The 19,512-nt window shown below is 34.8% G+C and overlaps 1 protein-coding gene across 8 annotated transcripts in view; it reads left to right on the top strand.

Annotated features, from left to right (window-relative positions):
- The window catches only part of ARMC8 (armadillo repeat containing 8), a 135,371-nt gene that overhangs the window by 42,801 nt on the left and 73,058 nt on the right, over positions 1-19,512 (top strand). For all 8 annotated transcript variants that reach the window (XM_072613557.1, XM_072613558.1, XM_072613559.1 and 5 more), the window contains 4 exons: positions 7,945-8,016; positions 9,978-10,120; positions 10,235-10,332; positions 18,118-18,210. In XM_072613557.1, coding sequence (XP_072469658.1) covers positions 7,945-8,016; positions 9,978-10,120; positions 10,235-10,332; positions 18,118-18,210 — 406 coding nt within the window. The remainder of the gene's footprint in view (positions 1-7,944; positions 8,017-9,977; positions 10,121-10,234; positions 10,333-18,117; positions 18,211-19,512) is intronic.

Here is a 19,512-nt window from a genome sequence, read left to right as displayed (position 1 = left end):
TGACAATCATGTCGATTGTCAAATCGATTTTTACTAATAACCAAGGAAACAGGACCACCCACAGCTCCATCCCTTTCACTACCAGATCAGTGGTTCTACAAAGAGTAAAATTGTAGTGAAGTTCTCCAACAAGTTTTTGATACCATGTGTCTGGTCACATTAGTTTTTTGTTTGTTTGTTGCTGATGTGCTACACTGTTGACACATGTTGAATTTGTAGCTCGCTAAAATTTACAGACATTTTTCATTCAGCTATCTGACTTATCCCCATCTTATGGAATTGATTTTTCAAAAGTGAAGTGTAAAACTACATTTATCCTTATTAAATCTCCTTCCCTCCCTTTTTTCTTCCTTCTTTCCTTCTCTCTCTCTCTCTCTCTCTCTCTCTCTCTCTCTCTCTCTCTCTCTCTCTCTTTCTCTCTCTCTCTCTCTCTCATTTCACTTTGTAATATTTCTTTGGAGCTTGACTTTGTTTTCACAATGTATATTCCTCTCTCTTACATGTAGTGATAGCATGAGAAATTTTGTTAAATGCTTTGCTGAAATAGGATACAGTGGAAAGAATATTGGATTTAGAGTCAGAGGACCTGCCTTTGAATTTTGGCTCTCTGCTACTTATTATCTGTATGACTTTGGTCTAGTCATTTTCTCTCCATGCCTGACTTTGGTCTAGTCATTTCTTCATTCTGTCAAATGAGAACTAGATGATTTATCTCTATGCTTCTTCTACTTCTAGATCTATAATGTGATCAAAGTAAGATCTATTTACAGTAGTCCCAAAGTCTGGCAACCCAATCAAGAAAGGAAATGATGTCTAAGGTGTTTTTTTTTCTCTCGTTTACTTTTTGAGGGGGTAGAGATGAGAGTATAAGTTACTTATTCAAAGTGAGAAAGATCAGAAGTAGCAGAGTCGTCATTTGAGTCAAAGTCCTCTAACTCCAAATCCAGGACTTTTTCTACTAGTTTATCTCCATATTTCAGTCACTGGCACCCAGTTCACTTTATTGGCAGTTCAGGTAAATGAGATTCAGAATAAAAGGATTATAGTCAAGAATTTTTCATATACGTATTTCTTTATGTATTGGGTCCAAATAAAACTTTAGGTATTTTAGTTTTCTCTATATTTTTTTTTAGTCTGTAGGGGACATTGGCTCTAGGATGACTTCATTGAAAGTTTGGTAAATATGTTCAATTTATGAATAAAGGCATTTGAAGGGAAAATTAACCTAGTTACTGATTCTTTGTCCTACAGATTCAGATTTCTGCTTGTTTTGACTTCCTAATGCTTCTAACAGAAATTTTAAAATATGCCTCCCCCCTAAAATTTTAAGTCTTTTTCCTTGTTTTAGTGATAGTAGAGATTTTCTTTTTTAAATAAATGAATATGTGATAAATACTATAATTTTATATAAGTACTGTAACTTTAGTACATAATAGCCATTTCCCCAAATGATAAGTAGCCCAAAGATATGAATAACCAAGTCTCAAAAGATGTGTAAAGCATTTACAACCACATGAAATAATATCACATACCACTAGTAATAAGAGAAATTTAAATCAAAACGTGATGTTTTGCCTCACACCCTGCAAATTGGCAAAGATAACAAAAAAATTACAATAATTAATGTTGTAGGGATTAGAGAATGATAGCCACACTGCTACATTTTGGTGTAGCTGTGAAATGGTACAACCATTTTGGAAAAAAAATTTGAATTTTGCAAATAAAATATCTATAATATTAATTTTCAGTCAAGAGTCTCCATTACTGAGAGGCCTCAAGGAAGCCATCAATAAGAAAAAAGTTCTCATATACACCAAAGTATGGATTTCAGCCATTTTTGTGGTAGCAGAGAACTGGAAGCAAAGTAGATGCCCATCAATTTGTGAATGGCTAAACTGTTAAACATAAATGTAATGGACTATTATTGTGCTCTAACAAATGATTCACGTAAAGAATACAGAAAAGCATGGAAAGCTCTGTAGGAATTGATGCAGTAAAGTAAGTACAACCACAAAAACAATATACACAACAACTACAGCATTGTAAATGGAAAGAACAACTACACACCAAAAGGAATCAAAGTTATAAAGATTAAGCACGATTTGAATGAAGGTCCAAAGGTTTTACACATTGCCCGTGTTTTCAGACTTTTTCAATGTTTTCATCACTTGTGATGATTTTTTTCTTTCTTTGTTTTTTTCCTTTCTCAAGGGAAGAAAAAGAAAACAGATACTGGGGGTAAATAACTATGGTGGTTTAAGAAACAAAAACTATCAATAAAAATTTATCTTAAAAAAAGACATGGTGAATGTATTGGTTTGCTTTGTTTGATTATATGTATTTGTTGACGAGAATGAGTGGAAGCCCCTTGTGGGGCTTGTGAGTGGGACAGTAGGTGGATTCGTAGAAAGTGTTAGACCAAAAAGAAAACCTTGAATAAAACAAACAAAAAAATGCAAAAGAAAGATAAGTTCTGAAGGGAACATAAAAAGGTAGTTTTGCTTTTTATCTTACAAAATTTAATATATACTTTTACAAAACTAATTAATTGAAAATCAAGGCTTTATCTGTAATCATCTTTTTTATTCTTTTTATATTGGCACAATTGTTTGTTGATAATTAAGTTCATTACAAAAAAGAAAAGGAAAAATTAAAAAAGCTTACTGAGATGGAGCCAAGATGGTAGAGTAAAGGGCAGGGACTCACCTGAGCTCTCCTCCAAACCCCTCCAAATGCCTTTAAATAATGACTCTAAACAAATTCTGAAGTGGCAGAACCCACAAAAAGATGGAGTGAAACAATTTTCCAGCCTAAGATATGATATCTTAGAAGGTGGACAGGAGGGGTCTGTTGTACCAGGGTGAGACTGGAGAGCAATCCAGTACAGGTTATGCCAGCACAGACTTGGCCCCAGGAAACCAGTAGGTCTCCAGTTGACTGAGTGAGTGGCAACAATGGTGGTTTCCAGACCTCTCAGCCCACAGATGGTAAGGGGATCCAACAACGTGTCAGAAGGAGATTTACAAAGATCCATTTGCTGATCCTGAGGCAGGACTCTATTGCATTGCCTATACTTAGATTTGAGTGGCAGGCCCAGTGTGAGGAGGAGCAGTAGCATAGCAAAGCTTGCTGCCATAGGTGAGCTGGGACCCTGGTCACAGTTCTAGGGTTGAGAAGAGCACTTGTGGTTGCTGAAAAACCAGTGCACACTACAGGAGAGTAGTAAACACATCTCTCCCTAGATCAAACCACATTGGAAGAACAAAAAACATACAAGTCCCCAGAATTACCTCTGAAAACAGCTGCACAAAGACCTGAAGCTTAGGACAGTGCCGCCTCCACTTAGGAAGCAGAGCCCCACTTTAGCATATAGTTAAAAAGTCAGGAAATAGGCTGTAAAAAGTGCAAACAACAGAAAAAATTTCTAACCACAGAAAGTTACTATGGTGACAAGGAAGATCAAAACATACACTCAAAAGAAGACAGCAGAGTCAAAACTCCTGCTTCCAAAGCCTCGAAGAAAAATATAAATTAGTCTCAGGTCATGGAAGAGCTCAAAAAATATTTTAAAAATCAAATAAGGAAGGTAGAGGAAAAATTGGGAAGAAAAATGAAAGTGATGCAAGAAAACCATGAAAAAAGAATTACTAGCTTGGTAAAAGAAGAAAATAGCACCTTAAAAAACAGTATAGGGCAAATAGGGTAAAAGAGACATAGAAATTCAATGAAGAGGAAAATGCCTTGAGAAACAGACTTGGCCAGATAGAAAAAGATATACAAAAATTCACTGAAGAACTCCTTAAAAAGTAGAATTGATCAAATGGAAAAGGAGGTACAAAAGCTCAATGGAGAAGATAATTCCTTAAAAGTTAGTATTGAGCACCTGGAAGCTAATGACTTTATGAGATGTCAAGAAAATCAAAAGAATGAAAAAATAGGAGAAAATGTGAAATATCTCATTGGAAAAACAATTGACCTGGAAAATAGATCCAGGAGAAATAATATAAGAATTATTGGGCTACGTAAAAATCATGATTTTGAAAAAAAAGAGTCTAGGCATCACCTTTCATGAAATTGTCAAGGAAAACTGCCCTGATATTCTGGAGCCAGAAGGTAAAATAGAAATTAAAAGAATTCACTGATTACTTCTTGAAAGAGACCCCTAAATGAAAACTCACAGGAACATTGTAGCCAAATTTCAGAACTCCCAGATGAAGACAAAAATACTGCGAGCAGCCAAAAAGAAACAATTTAACTATCATGGATCCACAGTCAGGATAACACAAGATTTAGCAGGCTCTACATTAAAGGAATGGAGAGCTTAGAATATGATATTACAGAGGACAGAAATGCTAGAATTACAACCAGGAATTACCTACCCAGCAACACTGAGCATAATTCTTCAGGGGGAAAATGGATATTCAGTGAAATAGAGGACTTTCAAGTTTTCCTAATGAAAAGACTAGAGCTGAATACTAAATTTGTCTTTTAAATACAAGATTCAAAAGAAGCATAAAAAGTAAACAGGAAAGAGAAATCAAGAAATTTGATAAGATTAAACTGTTTATATTCCTGCCTGGTAAAATGACATTTACGACTTTTTAGGTGTGAGTTGAATGTAATGTTATGATTATCTAAAAAAAAAAATTAAGGAATGAGAAAGAAGAATGCGCTGGGAGAAGGGGAAAAGGAGAGCTAGAATGGGATAAATTATCTGACATAGAAGAGGGCTGAAAGAGATTTTACAGTGAAGGAGGAAATAGGGAAGGGGAAGGAACAAGTTAACCTCATTCTAATTAGTATTGGCTCAAAGAAGAAGTAATAGACACATTCAGTTCAGTATAGAAACATGTTTTACCATACAGGAAAGTAGGAGGGGAAGGGGATAAGAGAAGGATGTGGCAGAGCTGAGAGAAGGGAGGGCAGTTTGGGGGAGATAAAAGTCAGAAGCAAAATACTTCAGAGTGGACATAGTAAAAGGAGAGAGAGAGCAGGATAAATAATAGGATGGAGGGAATACATAACTGGTAAACATTACTGTGAAAAAAAGATTTTACAGTGAATTTCTCTGATAAAGACTTCATTTCTCAAACATAGAAAACTGAGTCAGTTTTCAGACAAAAGTAATCAAAGCTATCTATAGTCATGTGGAAAAAAAGCTAAATCACTATTAATTAGAGAAATGCAAATTAAAACACCTCTATCAGTTTGCTAATATGACAGAAAAGGAAAGTGACAAATGTTGGAGGGGATGTGGGAAAATTGAGACACTAATGCGCACTGTTGGTGGAGTTGTGAACTGATATAGCCATTCTGGAGAGCAATTTAGAACTATGTTCAAAGGGCTATAAAACTATGCATACCCTTTGATCCAGTACTACCACTACTAGGTCTGTATCCCAAAGAGATAAAAAAAAAATAGAAAGGAAAAGAATCTATATGCACAAAATATGTATAACAGTTCTTCTTTTGGTGGCAAAGAGTTAGAAGTTGAGGGGATGCCCATCAATTGGTGAATGACTGAAGAAGTTGTAGTGTACAATTATGATGGAATATTATTTTACTATAAGAAATGATGAGCAGGACACTCTCAGCAGAACCTGGAAAGACTTCCATGGGCTGATGCAAAGCAAAATGTACTGTATACAAATTATCAGCAATATTGTAAGATGATCAGCTGTGAATGACTTAGCTATTTTCAGCAGTGCAATGGTCGAGACAACTCTGAAGGATTTATGATGAAAAATGCTATCCCTCCCCAGAAAAAAGAACTGATAGTGTCTAAATGCAGATCAAAGCACACTTTTTAAACTTATTTTTCTTGACATTTTGGTCTGTGTTTCTTTTACAACGTGACTAATATGGAAATATATTTTGCATGACTACACATGTATAATCTATATGAAATTGCTTGCCCTCACAATGAGGAGGGAAAGAAGGGGGAAAGAGAATTTGGAATTCAAAGTTTAAAAAAAGTGCTAAAATTGTTTTTACATATAATTGGGAAAAATAAAATATGAAATAAACATATAGATATTCCTCTATTTTTGTGTTCTTAATCTTATTAACATAATATTTTGATTATTTTTATTTTGTTATGATTTTACCTTGCATATTTGCTGTCTTATTGATTTGATTTTCTGCCCTCTTTTTATGCAGAGAAGCTAAAGGCTTATCATTTTTCTTGTAAGAACCAGATTTTAGTTTTATTTACATTTTTATGGTTTTTTCTTACTTATCTATTTTTTGATTTTTAATAATTCATCTGCACTTATTTTAAGTTGTTGTCTTTCTAATTTTTAAAAATCCGTATTCAGTTAATTAATCATTCTTTCCTTTTTTTGGTTAATATATGTTTGTAAGTACGTAAATTTTGATGTGTTGTCTCTTATAATTTTCTTTCTTATAATTATTATTTCTATCACACGTTCATTGACCCATTTGCCACTCAAGAATTTATTGTTAAGTCTTCATTTGGTTCTATGTTGTCTGTGAACCAGTGATTATCTTACTGCATTATTGTCTATTTCTGTCGTTTTACATTTGTTTGCAGTATTCCTGTATCTTAATACATGGCCACTGTTTATAAAAGTTCCAAATGCTGCTGTGAAACATGCGTATTCTTTACTGGTCTTATTCAGAAGATGCTATAGATCTTTTAGCCCTAGTTTCATTACAAGTTCCACATTTTCCCTTTTGCTTATCTTTTTGTTAGTCTTATCCTAAACTGAGAGATAATAGAAATCTCCTGTCTTCACTGTGTTATTGTCTATGTCCTCTTTTAATTAATATTTCCTTTTTGAATTTGGATGCTAAGGCACTTGGGGTGTATAAGTTTATTACTGATATTGGTTTATTGTCTAAGATTACTTTGAGCATAATGTAGTTTTCCTTGTTTATTATCCCTTTTTATTTTATTTTTTTGAATGGATTGCATCCTGAGCTCCATTGCTTTTTGAAACACTTTATTCTGCTCTGTCCTACGTTTTCTGGTGCGTACAGAATAGAATAGTCTTATTTGAATATCCTTTTCTTTTTTAAAGTACTACACAATTTCTCAAAAGTAGAAGCCTGTTGTCCTATTAAATTCTGGGCCCATTTCAGTGTCTACAGTGTCTATATAAAATATGTATGTTGAGTTGTCCATTTTCCTGTATATCATAGTGTTGACAAAAGGAATCTTTTTAAAATTGTTCTTCCTGTATTGATGGCTATGTTGAACTCTTTTGTATGTTTATTGAATTCATTTAAGAAGTTTTGTGGTATTCTGGAGTTTGTTTTTATCAAAACAATATCATTCACAAATAGTATCTGGAAGACCCCACTATATGTAGGGAATCCTTTTTTAATTTGGAGTCTACACTGGATGTCTTGCATACCAGGGGAAGGAAAACAGTTTTGGCATGTGTATATCTCCCTGGTTTTATATCTCACTTGGTATTACCAATCAGAGGTCCATTGACTAAAATTATCTCTGTTATGTCTTTAAAATGATTTGTGGTTTAGATAGATAGATAGATAGATAGATAGATAGATAGATAGATAGATAGATAGATAGATAGATAGATAGATAGATAGATATTGTGGCTATCTTTAATAGACAAAAGATTATACTACTAGCTCATTATGACATGTGCTTTTAGTTTTTCTTCTTATCTTAGTAGATTTATGTTGAGCTGTGTACACCAGGACTTCTTGAACTTTTTCTGCGCACGACCCCTTCAGTGCTTCTTAAACTGTTTGAGGTTTCAGAAGCACTCGTCTATACTACCTCCTCATCCTTTCTGTTAAGTTACCCGGCCACAAAGAATACTTTTTTCTGGATATCGGATAGGATTAAAAAAAACCAGTCATGCTTTGTCTAGCAGCTGTAGGAATTATCAACAAGTAGAACTGTTTCTCTGATATTTCAACATAATTCATCCTTTCCCTTTTTAAATTTAGAGACATGAAAAATGCTGTAATTGGAAACAACAAACAGAAAGCCAACCTCATTGTTTTAGGAGCAGTTCCAAGGTATGTTTTTTTCTGAATGCATTTTTTTTGTCATTTGTAATATATTCTGATTGTATACCCTTCCAACCTAAGAATTATTTTTCCTTTTTTTAGTTCTTAAAAGAAACTCTTCATTTTTTAAGATGATATTTGGATGTATATAAAGAAAATGCCTCTAAAAACTAAAGTATCATAGAATTAGGATATTCAGAGAGTATTATTTAAGTCCTATCATATTGAAAATTTAGTAAAATCATTATTTTAGCAGTAAAAGAATATCCTAAATAAATAAGCAGAAATTGAAGTAACTTGACTATACATTGTAATAACACTATTATTTTCTGCCTAATCCTTAGAATCCTAGCACTTTCAGTTCTTCTTGGGAGCAGTAACTATATGGGACTAAAATACCATTTTTGGAATTTATAAGAATTATTCTTTATTAATGATCATATTGTGAGTTTTGCTTTCTAAAATTGCTTTTTAAAAATAGACTTTATGGTTTATTTGAATGGGAAGATCAAAAAGTTGAAAGTTATTGTATATCAAAATCATTCATTAAAATTAGGGTTTTCCATTTGGAGAGTATTTGGTACCATTTTGTTTGCAGAATGACATCTGTAAGTAGCATCTCTCCTTTGGGGAACGTTTTTACAGAAATGCAATACTGTAGGAAAAAAAGGAAACTGCAGTTTGAATCTCAGAGGAGCAAGTCTTATGTTTTATTTTTTTTAGTCTTTTAGTTTTTCATTTTTCATTTATATTTATTTTTGTTTTGAACTTATGAAATAAAGTAACCATTTCCATAACGAAATAGAATAGAAAAAGAGAATTGCACATGAAACTGCAAATCTGTTATGTACAACTTGCTTTACCTTTTAAATACATAATAAAGTTATTATGTAACTTTTCCCCCTCCCTTTCCTCACCTTGAAAATGGCTGCCATTAGATACAAATATGTACATATGTAAAACCATAGTAAACATACTTCTCTTTATCAGTTCTTTCTCTGGATTCAGATAACATCTTCCTTCATTGGTCCTTTGTAGTTAATTTGAGTATTTGTAATAGTCAAAATGACTTGGTTGCTCCAAGTTGTACTTAAAACAGTATTGCTGTTACTGTATGCAGTGTTCTCTTGTTTCTGCATGTTTCACTCTATTATTTCATGGAAGTCTTTCCATATTTTTCTAAAACCATTGAGTTTATCATCCATCACAATCAGCTTGTTTAGTCTTTCCCCATTTGACAGGCATCCCCACAATTTCTAATTCTTTGCCACCACAAAGAGAGCTGCTATTAGTGTTTTAGAATATATAGGTACTTTTCCTTTCTCCCTAATCATTTTGGGAAACAGATCTAATAATGGTATTGCTGGTTCAAAGGGCAGTTCTGTAGCTTTTTGGGTATAATTCCAAATTGCTCTCCAAAATAATTGGATTAGTTCACAGTTCCACTAACAGTGAGTTAGTGTCCCACTTTTACTACATCCCATTCAGCATTTGTCCCTTTCCTCTTCTATCATTTTAGCCAGTCTGATAGATTGATTGTTTTAACATGCATTTCCGTAATCAGTAATGCTTTAGAGCATTTTTTCATATGACTTTACGTGGTTCTGATTTCTCTATTGGAAAACTGCCTCTTCATGTCCTTTGACCATTTATCAATTAGGGAATGACTTGTTTTCTCATGGATTTAGCAAAGTTCTTTATATATTTGAGATACAAGACCTTTTTCTGAGAAACTGTCTATAAAAAAATTTTCCCCACTTTTCTGCTTTCCTTCTTACCTTGGCTTCATTGGTTTTATTTGTCCAAAAAGTTTTAATTTAAGGTAATTGAAATGATCCATTTTATACCTCCCAATACTCTCTTATCTCTTGTTTATTCATAAGTTGTTTATCTGTCCATAACTATGTTAAGTAATATGTTCCATGTTCTTCAAGTTTTGTCTTTTAGATTTTTAAAATTATTTTTTTTAGACTTTTATATCTACTTCAGCAAGAAACTTCAAGCACAGAGCTAAAAACTGAATGTGCAGTGGTGTTGGGAAGTCTTGCTATGGGTACTGAAAACAATGTCAAGTCTCTTCTGGACTGCCATATTATTCCTGCCTTGCTACAAGGTATGTAAAGCTTGAACTTTAAATTTTAATGCAGCACATCTTAGTATATCTTTCTGTTTTTAATGCAATAAAATCATCTTGAAACTGAAGAGTAATCCCAATTTTTATTAACAGGATTACTATCACAAGATTTGAAGTTCATTGAAGCTTGCCTTAGATGCCTTCGTACCATTTTTACCAGTCCAGTCACTCCAGAGGAGCTACTTTATACAGTAAGTTTTATGAAGAAGAAAACCTAAGTTGTAGCAGCATAAATTAAGTCACACTTTAGAGTCTTAAAATTTTCTATTACTTTATATAACTAATTCAGTATCTAAGAAAAAGATGCATTTTCTCATAGCTGTACAGAATTTTTTGGTCCCAAATCTTTGCTGAGCATCTGCTATGTGCTTAATGCTGCTAGATGCTGTGAGGGGTATTCAGGATATGATGTCTGTCCTCAAGGAGTCTTTACTATAATCAGGGGAGCTAAAACGTATAGGCACAAAAAACTTAACACAAGTCAATTTGTGACTAGGTTTGAATGAGATATGAAAGTACTAAAAGAGATTTTGTTACTGTGGGCTGAGGCAGACTTTACAGAGAATGTGTAAGCTGGACTTTGAATGATAATCAAGTCTTAGGTGGAAAAAAAGGAAGGATATTTTAGGCAATGAAACCACATTGATCAGTGGCTCAGAAATAAATGTGCAGTATCTATTCTCAGGACAGTGAGCAAATTAAGTTTGGTTGGAATGAAGGGTTTATGTAGGAAACTAAGATTGGAAAGGAAAAGTTATCCAGATTATAAAGGGTCTTGAACCAAGGAATTTGGATTTTGGATCACTAGAAAAGGGGGCAAGTCTGCCTCGAAGTCTTATTTGGAGCCCCCAGAGTCTGAGTGTAGCAGGTATGGTAAGCAGGCAGTTTGTCATAGCAGTGACCATAAAGGTTAGCTAAAAGAGCTGCCAGAAAGAAGACAGGGATGCAGATCTCTATTCAAGCTGATATTATAGACAAAGAGAATTTTGCACTGACCTGCAGAGTATGCTGTGTTTTTCTTTCTTCCAGTACCAAGTAACATCTGCTTATGCACAAAATGCCCTATATTTTTAAAGAGTGAAAGGGCTAAAGGAATGCAATCTGTCTTCTAGGATATCAGGAATAATGAAATGTTGCAAAGATGAATGGAAGAAATGCTTCAAGGAGAAAATAAGAAAAGGTATATGAAGAGGAAGAAAGAACTTTTTGATAATCCCAGAAAGTTGGGGGTGGGTAGGAGATTGTGACAAGGAGAGAAGGAAAGGAAGAATGACCTGTCAGTATTTGTAACTAAGTAATAGATTTGAGGCTCTTTCTGTAGAGGGGGACATCAGACTACATACCAGGGATGACGCATTTCCATGAGCTTCAGTTCATAGGTATTATGAAGTGAGAGACAATCCAGGAAGAGTTGAAGAAAAAATACATGAGTAATTGTGGTTGATAACTTCTTGATGAGGAATATTTGTCAAACTGAGTTAAATAACGGAATGTTCTACTGTCTCATGGCTGTTAACTATTTTCCAGTGATTTCCAAGGGGGAAAAGGATACTATCAAAAAGAATCTGATAAGAATTATGAAGTTCTGAGAAAAAAACTGAATACTTTATGAGTTTATATGTTATTTTCATCATTGATGCTGACTGAGCATAATAGAGTCAAAAGAAAAAGGCTGATTTAGGAAATTAGTAACAGGTTATGTCTGACAATGGGATTTGGATTTCTGTACTATAGCTTAACAACATACGGATGGTGGCCAGGGATAGAGTATATTTAACAGTCTGATAAACACATATTTACCTAGAGGCCTAAAAATCTGATCAAGAGGGATCACATGCATATGTCAAGTCTGTCACCATAGAGCATAGCACATCAAAGATGGGAAGGGTGGCAGAAGAAAGAACCAGTAGTTTACAGAAGAAAGTATCCAAGATTGATCCATTAGTAAAACGCATGGCTTCAGAGGTCATTTTACATATTCACAAAGCATATGTAATAAAAAAGAACAAATCAGAGATCCTAATGTGAAAAAGAACTTGACCTCACAAATATTACTGAGACTTGATAAATAAGATTTATAACTGGTCTGTTACCCTGAAAAGGTATACCTCATTAATAAGGTAAAAGGGAAAGGGGTATGGAGTAATGTTTCCTTTAGTAGTGGTGGGTTTTTTTATATAACAAGACATACTCATGTGGAAATCCAGAAAACCAAAACAGAAAAACATGGAGGACATTCGAGTAAGAATCAGAGAAGGGAAAAGCATGTAATACCATTTTTGAGTGCTATATACTCCTTGATCAGAATGAACAATTTGGGAAACAGATCACAAACCTAGTTTAGAACCCTGGGATTTTAGTTGATAGGGAATTTCAACTATCTGGATATGTGCTGGAGATTTGTCTCTTTGCCAAAAGCAAAACAACTGACAAATTACAAGCCTTGTGATAATTTCTTCCTTCCAACGATAAAATAGCTAATAAATTATTTTGGACCTGAGTCTGTTCACCAAAGAGGAACTAATAGCTAAGGTAGAAATGATAGGAACCATGAGAACAAATTATTGAAGACAGGAAAGGTTAGCAGAGTCTGACGTAAACCTTAGATTTTAGAAAAGAAGATTTCAAAACGTTAATAGAAAAAATAACTAGGATTCTTAAGATTTTGCAGAGGAAACTAGCCCACAAGGTAGAAAGTTCTGAAGAATGAAATTCTGAAGACAGAAGCAGAAGTTATTCTACGGATGAAAAGGGGGAGCAACTTAAAGAGATCAGTATGGTTATACAGAGAACTTCAGCCAAATTAGATTTTAAATAATAAAGAATGAATTGTGAACTATTTTAACAGACGCCCAAACATCCAAATCAGATAAATGTAATCAAGACAACCTTAAAATACCTTACATTAAAACACCTTACATTCACTATAACATCAAATATAGCAAAAAAAAAAAGAAGTATAAAATTGTTAGCAGGTCTGTAGGAATACGTTGAGTGGAATTGTAGCTTCTAATATGTAAGAGCTTTAATTAATCTGTAGACTAATACAAATAGTTTGAAGAGAATATGGCCATGTCTACTATAAGAATCACAAAACTGATTGATAACCTTTGACCTAATTCTTTTGCTTTTCATAGAAAAAGGAAGAGTCCTATTTGTTTAATATATTCTTAACTTATCATAGCAAAACACTAGACATGATCTGTATATCTTATTAGAGAAGGATCAAATCAGTTATTATACATCAATGGAAAAGAATATTGTGGTATTACAGAAATTATAAATATGAAGCATACAAAGACAGAAGGACCTAGGGAGATGATACAGAGTAAAATCAACAAAACCAGAACTCTATACATATTAACCAGAACCAAGATAAAAAATATAGTGACCAGAACTTTGGACAAATTAGAAAAAAGGATACAAAACAAATGCATTCTTATTTTGTTATTTGTGGATTCATTGGTTCTACTCTGCTAAATGATAATGTAGCAAGTATGCTTTGGGTTCAGCCTCCCAGAGCAGGTTTAACTAGATCTCGTTCCCCTTCCTGTAGCAGGTGTTTCTTCCCTAATACACTGACTGAAGCCCCTACCAATTGTGTTCCTTCATGCTAGGTGTTAGTGAGTAGTACCCTAGGTATACTTAACCACTTAACATCAACTAGCTTTTAAAAAGAACAAGATCAAATGTAGAAACATTTTCCCCCAATTCCTTGGACACACTCTCCCTTTTCCCACCTCAGTTTCTGATAAGAATAGGTTTAAATATGTTGTAGTCCTTAAAAAGCAATGCTCTTATCATACTCATGTCGAAATACTGCATTGCTACCATATGGGTCTTATTCTCAACTACTGTTTGGCTGGGTCCTATAAGTCATTCTTTATTTCTTAGGATATTGATACTGAACTGGCTGCAAAACTCAGAATCTGGGATGTTGAAATGTCTAGATGCCTGGATGCTTATTCTCCTGACCTTTCAAAATTCACGAAATCATAGTCTCCAATCACTTTAACCAAAATGGAAAAGATTAAATGATGAGACAACAGGCCCAAATGTGATGAGACCACGTCAGACTGACTGCCTTCCACGAAGGAGTCAAATTAAGAGTGATCAATCAAAGAGAAAACAGCCAAAGAGAAAAATGACCAAGTCTCTAGTTACTAGTGACCTTTTGAAGACACCAGTCCTAGTTATCCAGCCAATTTAAAAGGCTTCTCTTAGTCTAACCATGTGGTTGCATAATAGAACCAGTTATAGAACTTGTATACCTGTACAAATTTCTCAAAGATACTTCCATTACATATCATCATCACTATCCCAGAAGGCAGCTCCATAGCCCTTTCCACACAGGAACTTTGCATCAACCAAGGTCAGATGTACTCTGTGTATGCATCAATCCCCATTACACTGTAATCTTTAATTTAAAAATATTAGAATTTTATTCCCTACTACATATGTTTATTTGATTAATAATGTTATCAGCTACAAGTTTATAGTAAAAGCTTTTAAAAACTTGTTTACAAGGTGTAAACTAGGGTCAGCAATCGAGGATGAGTGGAAAAGAGTAGTCTATTCATGTAAAGCAGAAGTAAAATCCAGAAGAAACTGAATCTGACAATGAATGCTGAGGACCCCAAAAACAATTTTTCAGAGCTGTGTTGGGGACAGAGGCAGAGTGAATAGAAAAGTTGACTCAGAATCAAGATGGGGCTTAATTCTTGACTTTCCGACTAGCTTATTGATCCTTATCAAGTACTTAATCCCTAAGTGCCTTGGGCAACTCTTTAAGAAATTAAGTTGTAAACAAAAATTCCTGATCTATTTGGAAGAGGAATTTTCTCTTCAGGAACAGTTGACAGTGATGAAATTACAGTTATGTGGTTTTTTTTCATGAGGTCAAGAGAATAAAAGAAAGGTAGTACTGCTGCTTGATTTGGATTGAATGTTAAGGAGAATGATCTTTGGATCAGCAAGGATAGAACAAAAAAAATGATAAATAAAGATTTTAAATTGATGATGAATGAAATGTTAAAAGAATATCTAGCTGCCATCAATTAGTTTAGGTCTCCACATTCAGGTGAACATGTTAGGCTGTTGAAAAGAACTGACGTGTTATTACTGAGCTACTGTCAGAGATCTTTGAAAGACCATTCAGAAAGAGAGCTGCAAGACTACAGAAGTACAAGTGGCCTGATTTTTAAAAAAAGGAGAGTTGAATCTGCAAACTAAGTTAAAGAGATTGATTCCTCTCCTGATAAAATTCTAGGATATTTTAGTAAAGGATTAGCTTGTGATCCTTTAGAAAGGGAATACCTGATGTCTTCACAAAACACCTAACGGAACTGACCTTGTTTCCTTTTTTCTGAAAAAATGGTAGGTCAGAAGAATATGGAGTCATAGAAAATTATTAAATAATGTGACAAAAGCTCTCATGCTATCCTTTTGGACCAGATAGGTACATATGAGCTAGGTGAACTGGTTTTGAATGATTATCAAAAGATTAGTCTTTCAGTTTGAACTTGGAGGAAGGTTGCTAGCATAGTACCTGAGAGTACCTGTCTGTAGTGTCAACTGGGGTCTGTGAGGTCTTCAGGGAGTACTAACACCTCTGATACAAGAGCTTGTCAAGCCTTTTAATTTACCTTTGGTGTCCACCTGCCATCTAATGCTCACATGTGGCTCCAAGAAGTTGTAGCATGTGCAGTGGCCACACCCCAGTAAAACCACCTCAGCAGACAGGTTAAACCAGGTTGAGGGTAACCAACAGGCTCAAACCTGTTAGTGAGTTAGCGGGATGTCTAGCCCAAGCATGTGAAGACTTCCCTCGGTGGAATGGGTGTACGAGAATAGTTTGTTTCAGTGGCCATGAAGGCAGTGTAAGGAGGTACTATGGAACCTTTAGAGCTTGGTCAGGCGTTGAAGGCACCAGTGTCATCCACTACATCCTGGGCCATCACCTTGACTTTTGTCTTGCCACTGGACTCTGATGACTCTGGAGGAGAATGCAGAGTGATAACCTGTGCAGCTCTGCCTCCCCTAAATCCAATTCATGAGCAAATCCACACATCACTCATGATGTCATTAGTCCTGATCCATATCTGGCCACTGGACCCAGATGGCTTCAGAGGGGAAAGTAAGGCTAGTGACTTTGCACAGCCCTCTTTCACTTAAATCCAGTTCACTTGCATGTGGCTTCACCTCCCTGATGTCATGGTCCTCTTGTAGAATGAAGGACAAACAGCAACAGCAGCAGCCTCTTTGAAGATAATGCCAACTGTGGCAGAGGAGGATTAAGGCTTTCTTTAAGCAGGGTTTGGCATTGAATTTGGTAATTAAGACATTATTAGTAACCTTTGAGAGAGCAGTTTGAGTGTAGATAAATGCTAAGTTTGTTAAAAAGAAAGTAGGTGATAAGGAAGTTGAAAGTATTATGTATAAACAATATTTCCAAGAAGTTTGTGCCTTTCTAAGATCATTGAGCTTATCATATGGAAATGCTTTTTTTGTTCTGTGAATTGAAAATTTTTTTAAAAAATTGTTATAAAAAAAGAACTTTGTCTATGTAGGGAGATATTTATGAGGCCCTTGACTAATTTTTTTCTCCTTCTACTGATCAGTGGCCTTGATCAAAAAGTTTTCTCATGCTTGTTTAAACCATGAGTAGCAGTGAACCTCAGTAGTTTATTTATTTGTGAGCCTTTTGTCAAAGAAGTTTTCTTGGCATAGTTGGTATAGACTTTTTTCAACCTGTTGCAGGAGACCATAGAGATGTTTGGATCAGGGAGGATCTTAGTGTTACAAAGAAATAGAACAACCATCAAGTTAAAATGTAGTAGAAGTAATCTAATAATATTTGAGAATGAAGAGAAAATAGTTAGTTTTATACTTCAGTTATGATCTCCCCTTATCCATCCATCCTCCTATGATTAATTTATATTCCAACAAGTTGAGGTGGGTAGAGTCCAAACACTGGAATTTTATAACCTCTGCTACTTTTGTAACCTGCTCTGTCATTATGAAATTGACAGTACTTACCATATAATCACAGAAAATAAGAATTTCAGGTAAATGTTTTGTTTTTACATTGTGGTTTCTTTGAATCTTATGTAGTATAAGAAGTATTTGTTAGCACTAGGATGTTATATTTTCATAGTGGATGTTTTGCTAGTAATCATTTTTAACTTGTTCTTTTATTTATCAAGCCTGAGTAGTTTACAAGAGATAAACTCAGAGCTTCTTTTTAATTAGTTTCCAAGGACAGACATTGAAGGTTCTATTCTTACTTTTTGCCTTGAGTTTTTCAGCGTTAGTAAACATTTATCAAGCACTGGGGATAAAAAAACAAAAGGTAAAAGATAATCCCTGCCCTCAGAGCTAGCTTGGGAAACAATCAAACAAACAGATCAAAATACGTATAAACTATAGACAGGGATAAATAGTAAATAATGAAAACAAGGAAGGTACTAGAATTAAGAGGGATTGGGAAGGGCTTCCTCTAGAAGATGGGATTTTAGTTCGAACAAAGGAAGCCAGGAAAGTCAGTAAGTATAATTGAGGAGGGAGAGCATTCCAGGCATAGGAACAATCAAGAAAAATACCCAGAGCCAAAAGATGGAATGCCTTGTGCGTGGAACAACCAGGAAACCAGTGTCACTGGATTCAAGAATGTGTCAGGGAGTATAGTGTGAGAAGACTGGAAAGGTAGAAGGGGACTAAGTTAGGAAGGGCTTTGAATCTTAAATAGAGAATTTTGTATTTGCTCCTGGAGGCAATAGGGAGCCCCTGGAATTTTTTGTCCCATTTTACTTTTGATTTTCTGGCTAATTCCCTGGAGGGGGTCAACTTTATCACTACATAAACTGAAATGTTGGATATTAAATAGTTAATGCTAACATAATTTAAAGTATATTTTCACTGAATAATAGAGCTTAAACTTTCTGTTGTTAATATTTTCCTTTTCAACTTATTTCCAGGATGCTACAGTTATTCCCCACCTCATGGCACTGCTCGGTAGATCTCGTTATACACAGGAATACATTTGTCAGATCTTCTCTCATTGCTGCAAAGTAAGAATGTAGAATAAATGTTTCCCACCATTGCAAAATTTTGTATTCCTAAAGGAAATTATTTTTCTTCAGTATTTTTGAGATTTGCAAATAGAGCTTATAGACATGGAATATTTGAGTTTTTACTGTTTCAAGTTAATATGAAATAATTTTTTTTGGACCATACCTATGATTTCATAGTTACCGGGAACTCTCCAAGCAGATCTGCACCTGATCTGCACCTTAGAGCAACCCTGAGAGATGAATTTGGGCTTGCCAGGGTCACGCAGTCACATGGGTGTCAGAGGTAGGGCCTCACCCAGGTCTTCTCGATTTCCCAAACCATCTCTCTATTTAATATGTGACAGTGACTCTATGAGATAAATCATTATGATTTATTTACTATAGAGATAGGGACTGAACCAGTAAAAGTAATCCCTGGAGAGGCAACTTGTACTGATGCAGAGCAGCAACTTTTCTTGATTCATCGTCTTCTGAGAGTTGTTTCAAGAGGTTAAGGGACTTGGCTCAGGGTCACACAGCCAGTATTTCTCCGAGGTAGGACTTGAATCCAGGTCCTCTTGGCTTTGGGGCCAGATATCTCTCAACTATGCTATTCTGTCTATTTAGTAGAAACAATTTCATTTCTAAAGAAATTTGAAATTGATACTTCTTTAGTTATTATGGGAAGAAGTTTCTCTGCTAATGAAATTTATTCTGCCAAAAGCACTAAGACTTCCAGGTTCTTCTTTGCTGAGCATAAGGTTTTGGTATGTAGATATGATGATCAGATTTATACTCGGAGACTCCTTCTGCCTTATTGGAAATAGTCCAGCTTCCTGAATGCCAATAGTGTGAAGATAATTATGGCAGAAATTTAAGGAGATTGTTTAGATATAAATATAGTTCATCTTTAATCAAAGGGAAGATGAGTGATTTGGAATTTAAGAATGTAACTTACATTAAATTAAAACTGCTTGGCCTTTTAAGTAATCATCCAAATTTGAATTTAATAAGTCACATTTGTAGAGAGACTGTCCCTTCCAAAAATCCTTTACATTAATCAATAAGCGTTTGTTAAGCAGGCATTATGCTAAGTGCTGGTGATACAAGGAAAAAACAAAGATAATCCTTACTATCTTACACACACACATGCACGCACACACACATATACACACACATGTACACGTGCACATATGTGTGCACACATACATAAATAGAGTAGTTGAATACAGGGTAGTTTGGGAAGAAGGGCTTGCCATTGGAAAGGCATCTTGTAGGATGTGGTGCTTGGGCTTCATGTTAAAGCAAGAGAAGGTGCTT

This window comes from Notamacropus eugenii, chromosome 5 (assembly GCF_028372415.1).
Source record: "Notamacropus eugenii isolate mMacEug1 chromosome 5, mMacEug1.pri_v2, whole genome shotgun sequence".
Taxonomy (NCBI): domain Eukaryota; kingdom Metazoa; phylum Chordata; class Mammalia; order Diprotodontia; family Macropodidae; genus Notamacropus; species Notamacropus eugenii.
This window is presented reverse-complemented; position numbering and strand designations above follow the sequence as displayed.